Source organism: Lolium rigidum, chromosome 3 (genome assembly GCF_022539505.1).
Source record: "Lolium rigidum isolate FL_2022 chromosome 3, APGP_CSIRO_Lrig_0.1, whole genome shotgun sequence".
NCBI classification, from domain to species: Eukaryota; Viridiplantae; Streptophyta; class Magnoliopsida; order Poales; family Poaceae; genus Lolium; species Lolium rigidum.
The window spans coordinates 130,218,177-130,229,248 of record NC_061510.1 but is presented as its reverse complement, the minus strand read 5'-3'; the positions used below and the strand labels follow the sequence as shown (position 1 = coordinate 130,229,248).

At 46.6% G+C, this 11,072-nt stretch overlaps 1 protein-coding gene and 1 pseudogene across 1 annotated transcript; both read left to right on the top strand.

Annotated features, from left to right (window-relative positions):
* The first annotated feature begins 7,636 nt into the window (after positions 1-7,636).
* On the top strand, positions 7,637-8,366 carry LOC124698232 (thaumatin-like pathogenesis-related protein 3). The gene has a single exon (XM_047230741.1). It carries the CDS (start codon positions 7,674-7,676, stop codon positions 8,190-8,192), a length of 519 nt encoding a protein of 172 aa, XP_047086697.1. The 5' UTR covers positions 7,637-7,673; the 3' UTR covers positions 8,193-8,366.
* A 2,154-nt stretch (positions 8,367-10,520) lies between these two features.
* The window catches only part of LOC124695536, a 9,924-nt pseudogene continuing 9,372 nt past the window's right edge, over positions 10,521-11,072 (top strand).

The following is an 11,072-nucleotide window of genomic DNA, read 5'->3' as shown; positions in this document are numbered from 1 at the left end:
ATTGAATATTACTCAACCATAATTCACTACTAACATCTAGACTTCACCCATGTCCTCAAGAACTAAACGAACTACTCACGAGACATCATATGGAACATGATCAGAGGTGATATGATGACAAATAACAATCTGAACATAAACCTTGGTTCAACGGTTTCACTCAATAGCATCAATAACAAGTAGAAATCAATACCGGGAGAGTTTCCCCTATCAAATAATCAAGATCAAACCCAAATTGCTACGGCGGTGACGATGTCCAGCGGTGGAGACGGCGGTGATGATGGTGGAGATGATGATGATGGCGATGGTGACGATGTCCAGCTCGATGACGGTGGCGATGGCGTCGATTTCCCCCTCCCGGAGGGAATTTCCCCGGCGGATCTCAGCCCGTCGGAGAGCTCTTTTCTCTCTGGTGTTCTCCGCCCCGCAGAGGCGGCTGTAACTCTTCGCGAGGTACCCTCTGTGGCTTAGGTCTTCGGGACGAAGGATTTCGCGAAGAAAAGGAGGCGAGAGGGGCTGTGGGCCCCCCTCCTCACCAGGCGGCGCGGCCAGGCCATGGGCCGCGCCGGCCTATGGTCTGGGCCCACCTCGGGTCCCCTCGGCTCCCCCTTCTGGCTTCCTTCGTCATCTGGAAAAATAGGATTTTTGCTATAATTTCCATCAGCTGTTGATCTTCCGAAATATTGCATTCTGACGGTGCTTTTTCCAGCAGAATCCTGGCTCCGGTGCTCGATCCTCCAATAATCATGAAACATGCAAAATAGATAAAATAACATAAGTATTATGTCTAAATATGAAATATATCAATGAATAACAGCAAATTATGATATAAAATAGTGATGCAAATTGGACGTATCAACTCCCCCAAGCTTAGACTTCGCTTGTCCCCAAGCGAAACTGAACTCGGTAAACAGGACCACATGTTTATGGAGTGAAGAGTCGATCAATAAAATACGGACAAGAAGCATCATATTCATTTACACAAGATATTCTAGTAAACAACTTCCTCATATAATTCAACTTGAAACAAGTATAAGGTAATCACAAATAAAAGGTGCATAAGAAATCATAGTTGGTGATGACAAACTTCGTTCTTGGTCAGAGAACAATTAACAATTATACTTATCTTATTGAGCAGCACTCTCATGTTAAAGTTTATAAGGCACAACTTGCATACTCAATCATAATGGTCTCCTCATGATCATTGATAACTTGCAAAGCTATATTCATTCAGATAAAACTTGTACTGAACAAGGAAGAATAAAAGACATGATGAAGCAAATCACAATATAATGGTTTGATCAGAACTACTCAAATGCTTGCTTAGGATTTCCACCTCTCTCTACTTGCGCCGCCATCGTAGCCTACTCCATCCCGCGCGCCGACGTGCATCGGCAAACGAGAGAGCAGGTCTCCGGAACCGCTCGTCCTTGCGATCCTGTACGGGAGAGGGCGAATTAGGTTTTTGGGAAGCGCTTTGGGCGACTGCTCAAGCTCTTCAATCACGGGTCGTCTTCCGTCCAAGTCGGGCGGTGCTGCCTACCGTCGTCTTCAACGCCGTCTACTTCGACCCGTCGTCCCTGTCGTCAACAACGTTACTGTTGCGACATCGTCTGCTACACCTTCACCGCCACCTCCACCAGATCGGTACGTGCGACATATCTCGATCTGTTTAGCGATGGATGTTGTACTGTTTGCTCTGCTACTGTTCATGTTGATCATTGCATCTAGTATGTTCGATTTTCACATGTTAGTAGTTACTGTCGTCATGCTTAATATTCTAGAATTAATCATGAAAATTGTGCCTAATTATTCTGGGTATCTTATACTGAGGTGTTTTGTAATGGCAACGTTAGAACTTCATATCTATGTCATTAGTTTGTGCTCCTCAATCATCTCCTGTTTAGAAGGTATTACAACTAATCAGGCTGTTCTAATCAACCTGGGACACCGATTATCAATATTTTTCGAGTCATTTAAATTTTTGTTGAGTGTTGCTTGTTTGCAAGTGGTACTCCCTTGATATGGGTTTATTGGGATCCAAATGATCTGCATCGCTACCAACGCAAGCGCTCGTACGTGGAGAAAAATGATGTCCCAATCTTTAAATCCCTCATTTTTTCTAGCAACTAATTAGGGAAGACTAAAGAGCTATGTATGCAAGTGCATGCATAGGTCAATTTGAATTTTATATGGAGAAGATGCATGGGTGGGAGAAAGTTCAAGAGAAGAAGGGCCACAATGGCTATTAACTTGCCCTAATAAATATTGATTTGAGCGTAATTTTAGATATTTTCCTAATTCCACTTGAAGCCCAATAAATCGGTATGGAGGGAGTAGCAACAATTTTTCCGGTAGTGAATGCTACCTTTTCCAGATTTCTACACCTAGTTTCTCATTTTTACAAGTACTTGGAAACATGTATGCGAAGTTCAAATTTGGCCCACTTCGAGCTAAATCCGCAGGAATAGTAGAAAATACGAGGGATTCTTACAAAGCTAGTATCATCAGCAGGTATATATATGAATCATGGTATAAAAGTGGTACACTGTTTTTTAGATAGGGTTTGCACAAGTACAATTGTGCTTGTTGCAGCTGCTTCATAAAGAAAAACCATGTTTTGGCACTTAGAAAATTAAAAATTGTTTTTCTTTACAAAGAAATTGAAAATTCCATCATCTACATTGTTCGCCGGTTCAAGATATACTTGTATGCACAATATATACTTGTTCCAACAAACTATGCTTGGTTAAGATCATGACCTAGCTCATTTGCCTTGAAATTCAGTTGTCTTTGTACGTGGTAGCTCATTTATGTGAAGGGGTTTTTTAGAATAATTTTTATATTCACTTTTTCCTTGTAACTAGGTCACATAATGTGATATTGTGAGAAGGTTTTGTATTTTTTATCTTTTAATTGGTTGTGCCAATATTTGGTCTTACTTGAAATGGCGTTTTTTCCAGAATGAGCGCTACGGGTACACCAAAAGGAATCTCATGAAACTAACATTGTACCTCCATTTAAATAACACATTGACCGCCTAAAAATGATTTTTAAAAAAAAATCATGAAGAAGTGAAATGTAACATATAGTTCAAATTCGGCCCGCTTCCACCTAAATCGGGCGGGATATAATAGAAAATACGAGAAATTCCCACAAATCCAGCGTCATCAGCAGGCATCTGATTTTTTTTATATAAAATTGCTATACTATATTTTAGATAGGGTTTGCACAAGTCTAATTGCGCTTCTTGTAGCCTCTTCACAAAAAAAACACCGGTTTTAGTACTCAGAAAATGAAAAATGAATTTTGTTTGCAATGAAATTAAAAATTTAGGTCGCATGGTGTATCTCAGTGCTTTGTGCGGGAAAGTCGGTTTGTGCTACGGTTTATTCCTCGTTGTTGTGGGAAAGGGAGTAAAGGGCAGGAGGCGGTCATCTCGACCTTTATGCTTTTCTTTTCAATGTCTTTTCTCGCTGTGACACGAGAACATGCGCAGACCAAAGTTAGTGGATTTCGAAGGAAATTGTAAGAATTAGGGCTAGAAAATCTGGGAAAACATAGATCAACACAAAAGACAACACATCTGTGGACCAAAACCATAAAAACCTCAACAAATTCAGAGATTAAATTCCGAGCTATTTTTAGGCTATTTTCAGAAGAAAAAAATTAGGGTAAAATTGGAAGGGGTGGGGGTCAAATTCATGGCAGCCTACAGCTGTGATACCATATTATGATGGCTAAGCCTTCGGTATGTGGCCCGATCTCACAAATTTACCAAGGGAAAGACGGGAGAATGGAAGAACACGAAGAACGACGAAAAACAAGATGAACACACGCAAGACACAACCCGATACAATCCGGTTTGCTATCAACGGCCGAAACCACCGCCCCGATAGAATCACTGAAGGGAGAAACACGAGGTAGAATTCTCGAGCAAGAGATCAATATGCAATCGATATAATCACTCGTATGGGAGACTGAAGTAGAACCACACAAGTGAGAGATCAATCACATAATATTAAGAGGGCCTTGATATAACTCCTACATTTGTGTCTAAGAGAGGAAGGGGTTTCCCTAATCCACTAGGGATGGTGGAGGGTATAAGCCTAATTATTCATCAAGTCTATCCTTGGGTTTCTAGGTGGGGAGGATGGACTATGTATAGGGAGCCACTAGGGGTAGTTTAGGCATACAAGGGGTTACATGGGTCTTGGCCCGAACTGACTTGTGACAGACGCCTCACTTAGTATAGAGACCCCGATGTATGTAGGCCGGAGACTCCGGTCTTGATATTCACGGTCCCAAGACTCCGGTGTGATTTGACGAGGCCGGAGACTCTGGTGTTAGTAGGCTGGAGACTCCGGTGTAGCTGCGCCTAGAGTTTTTTCCGTCTCCTCTTCCATGCCTCCGTGACCTCGGCCTTCAGTGCATCCATGGAATCCTCCCTTCCTTCCCTACTTGGCGATGTATTCCTATCATAGACATATGACAGAGAATGAAATAGCATACCATTCCATATAAGAGATTGTAGATACACATAAAAGGAGAATATTCACCTTTGTGTGACGGTGTGTTGACATACATGATGTGGTGAAGACCAAAGGTCGGGCTACATCAATATATGTAAAATTTTGTATACAATTGTTGTACTATATTTTAGATAGGGTTTGCACAAGTCCAACTGCGCTTCTTGTAGCTGCTTCACACAAAAAAACACGGTTTTAGTACTTAGAAATGAGAAATTTTCTTCATCAACATTGTTCCCCATTCCAAGATATACTTGTGTGCACTTAAAAAAAAAGATATACTTGTGTGTGCACAAATAGGATCATTCCGACAAACTATGACATGGTTAAAATCATGGCCTAACTCATTTGCCCCGAAAATGATTCACAAAAAAAACATATATTTTAGTAGTTACATAATGATTCTTTCTAGAAAAAGTTCAAAATTCCATTTTGCAACATTATTTGAAATGAAAATATGCACCTATGCGATAACCTTAGACTCATTCGCTACAGGAACCAGTCAAGGTGCCGACGGCCGCCATGTCGTCGGCACAACTAGAATTGCCGTCGGCACCTTGTTGTTGGCATAATATATTCTCGGCACAGACTGGCCGTCGGTATAGAAATAATGGCCGTTTGGCAATTCTGGCTCAAATTTTTTCATTTTTTTAATCTCTCACATAGACCATTTTAACTCTAGCTACACTTAATATTACGTAAAATTTCACTCATGATCAAACTCTCCAGTCGATCACCCATCCTCACACTACTCTACCCCTAGCAGGCTTTACTTTTATGTTCCTTCTAGACTAGCTTCCACGAAAGATATGGTAATACTACAATATCAATCCGATTAACCCTTATTCCATGATGTTGCACATCTTTATTTTTTTTTGAATTCTAAACAATTACCTACATAAACTACAATGAATAAGTATATTAATCTTGAATTCAAATGACAATAAAATTATTTTATTTTTTTGTCCTTTTCTGTTTAATATGGCATAATTAATATCTTTAAATCCGTAAATCAGAATTTGACAAATAATATGTCTAAATCGATCAGAAAAATGAGCGGAATCAAAATATGATATATATATATATATATATATATATATATATATATATATATATATATCATATTTTGAACCTAAAAAATGATTTTTCAAAAAATCATGAGCATTAGATCATGTACCTGTAGTTCAAATCTGTCCGAGTTCCTACCGATTTGGCAGAAATTTGTTTTTTTTTCACGAGGGGTGGACGAAAATATTTAAGATACCTCGGTTGGGAAATTGTGAATTTAAGGTGGTCTAGTATTTTTAAAAATGAAATGGTACCATTGTGAAAGTTTCATTTGGTGGTTCCTTCACAAAACACCCCATTTTTTGGACTCGGAAAATGGAAAATAGCTTTTTGGTGCGACGAGAAGGAAATCTTCCTCCCGCAACATTATTCGCCATCCCAAGAGGCACATGTGTACACAATATATGCACATTATAAAAAACTATGCCACAAATCTAGCTATAACACTGGTCGTTCGGCCTGAAACCATGAAACATCAAATATGATAGCTAATTTCTGAGAAGTTTTTTTTAGATATTTGCAATATTCCAAGTTTGATATTTTTCCTTAAAACTATGTCACATAATATGGCACCACGTGAATGTTTTTCATTGTTTTGTTCGTTTTTGAATTTCTTATGTCTGTTTCAAACTATGATCAAAACAACGGGCATGAAGATTCTTAGCTCGGGGCTGAGCCTCGCTAAACTTGTAATGGATCTCTGATGAAATAGAATATTGTGAACCTAAAAAACATTTTTCCAAAAAATCATGAGCATTAGATCATGGTTGCTTCACAAAACATCCCTTTTTTGGGACTCGGGAAATGGGAAATAATTTTTGATGCGACAAAAATAAAATATTTCTCCTGCAACATTGTCCGCCATCCCAAGATGCACATGTGTGCACAATATGGGCATATTATCGCAAACTATGCGACGATTCTAGCCATGCATAACATTGGTTGTTCGACGTGAAAGCCATGAAACATCAGACATGATAGCTTATTTTTGAGAAGGTTTTTTGAGATATTTGTAATATTCGAACTTGATATTTTTCCAAGATAGATCTTTTTTTTTTTTGAAAATTTTGATATATTATTTATATTTTTCTGAATTATTGTGATTTAGTTATGATTTTTTGAAGATTGATGTGGTAAAATGGAAAATAACTATTCCGACGGTAAAGCCGTCAGCACAGAGCTGAAATATGTGCCGACAACACAAAAGCCTTCGGCACAGGCCTGATGCTGTTACCTCGCCGTCACAACGGAGAGGCTGTGCCGACGGCTGAAATTATGCCGATGGTTGCTGTCGGCATAGACCTTCCTGTGCCGATGGCTTTCCTATGCCGACGGCTTTCCTGTTGTCCTGACCGGAATGGACCTTGTGCCGAATATTTAGCTAACGGCATAGGTCCTAGCCATCGGCACATTGTCCTCTAGTGATTCACTCGGCAAAGCCATAGCACCGTCACAACGCTCTGTTTGGTGCGACGGCGATCACCACGTGTCTCTTCGTTTGCCAGGTATATTGTTGTTTGCCGAGTGTTTTTACATTTTATGCCGAGTAGTGTCTTTACCGAGTATCATTATTTTTCCGAGTGTTGGAGTTTTGCTGAGCGGTGGCTGTTTGCTTAGTGTTTTTTTCTCGACGCCTCGGCAAAGGAGGATGTTCGCCGAGTTCAGACGTAACGGCAAATGACGGAAGACCCCTTTCCAGATTTCTACAGCCAGTTGCGTATTTTTATACAACCAATGGAATACGGCTGGAAAGCATTTGATAAATATATACTATACAATGTCATGCAGAACGTTGGATGCGATGCACGCAGGAAGTGCAAGGCAATGTCGTGGTTGTTGCTTCACTACAAGTAATTGTCATTGTTGACCAAACCTGCTGGCTGTCTTGTCCGGTCATGTAGAATTTCTCGGCCAATATTGGCAGCATGCCAATATCTAGAAAAATTTCCAAGCTTTCGCTTTACTGGGCATACTTTTCTTCTCGCGTGCCACCCATAAATAGACGCATGCTCCTATAGTACAGCAAGCTCAAACACAGCACAACACACACACAAACTAGCTACGTAGATTGCAGCAATGGCGACCTGCTCCTCAGTGCTCCTTGTCCTGCTCGCCGTTTTCGCCGCCGGTGCGAGCGCGGCCACGTTCACCATCACCAACAACTGCGGCTCCACGGTGTGGCCGGCGGGCATCCCGGTGGGCGGGGGCTTCCAGCTCGACTCGAGCCGGACGTCGAGCATCAACGTGCCCGCCGGCACCAGCGCCGGCAGGATATGGGGCCGCACCGGGTGCTCCTTCAACGGCGGGAGGGGGAGCTGCGCGACCGGCGACTGCGGCGGCGCGCTGTCGTGCAGCCTCTCCGGGCAGCCCCCGGCGACGCTGGCCGAGTACACCATTGGCGGTAACGGCGCCAACGACTTCTACGACATCTCGGTGATCGACGGCTACAACCTCCCCATGGACTTCTCGTGCAGCACCGGCGTCGCGCTTAGGTGCAGGGATTCCAACTGCCCGGATGCCTATCACCAGCCCAACGACGTCAAAACACACGGCTGCAACGGCAACAGCAACTACCAGATCACCTTCTGCCCATGAAGCCCAACGTCACGCGGCGAATAAAACGGCGTAAATATACGACCGCATAAATAGTGTACTGCTTACATCAGTACATCACATACTATCGTCATATGTGTTCCAGCCGTCGTACGCACACGTATAGATCGACGAACGGCCAAATAATGTTCAATAAATCGAGAGTGCACTTGTCTATATCTCAAGTTCTCAAGGTATATTTATTCGGTTTTCCTTGATGTTTAAAGGCGCGCCATGTTAAAAATAGTGGGCGCCCCATGCTATAAGCTATATCGTGCCAATATGATGCTATATTTTAAATACTGAAATATCAGATATTAGCAAAAGAGACAAAGGATTTCGGCAAGAATAAATAATGTAGTCCAAAAAATGCCAGAACAATACATGCATGACTACATAATAAACAGTTCTCCAATTGCGTAGGAGTTAAGTATCAACATTTCGAGGGGGGACAACATATCATCATAAATTACTTAGAGCATGTCTAACAGGCCCTGTATTTCGCTGCCCCGTATAACGCTCGCATTTCGCCCCGTATCGAAAAACTGCTAACGGAAGAGCCATTCCGTCTAGCAGACCCCATATTTCGCCCCGTATTTTCAAAAATAAAAACCCCGGGAAGTTCATCTTCATTGATCATACTACGGATCATACATACATTCCGATCATACTACGGATCATACTACATCTATCCTACATCTACTCGTCAAGGATGACGTAGGGGATGAAGGCGATGGAGGCCGCCTCCTCCTACGCCTCCCGCGCCTCGAACTGCCGGACGGCGGCGATGGCCGCCGCCTCCTCCTTGTCGGGGGGAAGACCCCGGGTAGGGCAATGGACGCGGAGCAGCCGGCTGGCCACTGGCCGGCTCGCGGCAAAGGCCGGCTGAGGAGCAGCCGGCTGGCGCCGTAGCCGGCTGGTCCGGAAGCCGGCTGGCTCTAGGTCCTAGTCGGCCTGGCTACGGCCGCCAATGCTGTAGCTGGGCCGGCTTCTACAAGCCATATCCGACTGGGGGTTTGTACCTCAGACCGACTCGAGGCTGGCGAGTCTTGCACTAGAAGGAGCCGGGTTGGTGATCCGGGTTCCCAAAGTCCACGCTGACTTCATCTTCCGTAAAGCGTGGGGCACTGTGGAGCAATAGTGCCACGCGCCGGATAGGCCATCATGGTCCACGTCGATCCGTACTGGCTACAGTGGCTGATGGCGACAGGGAGACCTCCTCTCCATACCGCTGACCTCGGCAGCCGGATGGGACAGGCCATGAGGCCTCAACGGCTCCTGACGTCACTGCCTCGGGAAGGAGCGGAAGCCGGAGCCGGCCAAGCCGGCCAGTAGACTATAGGGTCTTATATGTAAAGTGCCGGTGCCTATATAAGCCGCACTACCCCCTCTCGTGCAGGGGATCGATCATTCTCACTTCACTTCCACCCTTAGCGCTGCCCTGAGAGAGAGACACTTGTCTTCCTTAGCCTCCCAGGAGCAGCCGGACACAGCTCAAGGAGCAACCTTGTATTGTGTCATCATCGTATACACTCTAGCAGGAGTAGAGGTGTTACCTCCATTGGAGGGCCTCGAACCTGGGTACGTCGCCGTGTCGCTCGTCCCCATACCCGCATCCGGATACCGCCTTGAGATCTCCTAGGAACCACCTTCGTTAGCCACCCTATGGCATATGCCGTGACGATACCACGACATTTGGCGCCCACCGTGGGGCCTTCAGTATCCTCGGCCGGTGTCTTCATCCGGACGGGCCTCACCATCACCACCGGCGAGCGAGTCGCTTCAGGCTTGATGCTGGAGATTCGGCTCCCTCGACTGCGTCGGCGACAACGCTGGCTCGCTTCGCCGACCGGCCCTTCCCAGCCGGCGGCGGCGTCATCTCCTTCGGCGGCCACGACGTCTACGTCGCCACCGTCGCACCGCCGCGCTACCCGCGGCAGGTGCTGCGCTGCGCAAGCCCTCCTCCGCGAGCCGGCAGCAGCGCTCCCGCCAGCCCCGCCGTCGTGCAAGTTATGATGGCTGGCGAGGAGCTCCCCACCAAGAACCCGCGCACCCGTGGCCCCAACCTGGAGCGCAACGTCGACCCCAACGCCTCCGGCTCGGGCCCAAAGGCGCCCCCACCTCCATCCCGGCTGGACGAAGTTGAGCTCCCCGCTCACCGCAGGCGGCGACGCCGCCACCGTCGAGGCGGACCTGGAAGCACATCGCCAGCTCCTCCTCCAGCAGGCCGAAGAGCTGGCTGCAGCCAAGCGCCAGCTGGCCATCACCCAACGTGAGTTCGAGCACGCCCATGGCTTCATGCCAGGCGGCAACAACCCCAGCCGAGCCGGCATGATCCGCAAGCGCGGAGGCGGCTTAGGCGCCGAGATCGAGCGCGACGGCGCGGAAGCGCCGGCTCCGTCCGCGGAGCTGCCCGTCTACAACACCCCCGACAAGAACATCCTCGCAGCCGAAGCGGCTTCGAAGGAGCTAGCCCTCCTCGAAGGAGAAGAGCTGCGCCGCCAGACGCAGCGCGTAGCTGACCTGTGCCGGGCTGCAGCTGAGCAGACCAAGGACCCCAGGTATGGTGCTTCGAAAGCTCCTCCCGTCCGCGCTGCTGCGTGCACCGACAAGGACCCCCACGGAGACACGGCCGAGTCCGGCTCGCCCGCACCAAGCCGGCACAGAGACTCCCGCGACACCCGCGCAGGTTCAAGCCGGACAAGCCGGCTGGACGGCGGCCACAGCGGCCGTAGCCGGCCCCCACCAAACCGGAACGAGGAGCATGACTCCGAACTGGCGGCGCCAAGGCGCCGGCACGGAGCCGGCTCCGGAGCGAACCGGCACCCGGCAGCCGGCACGTTCCCGGCTGGGCCCCCGCATCGAGCCCGTCGACGCCGGAGA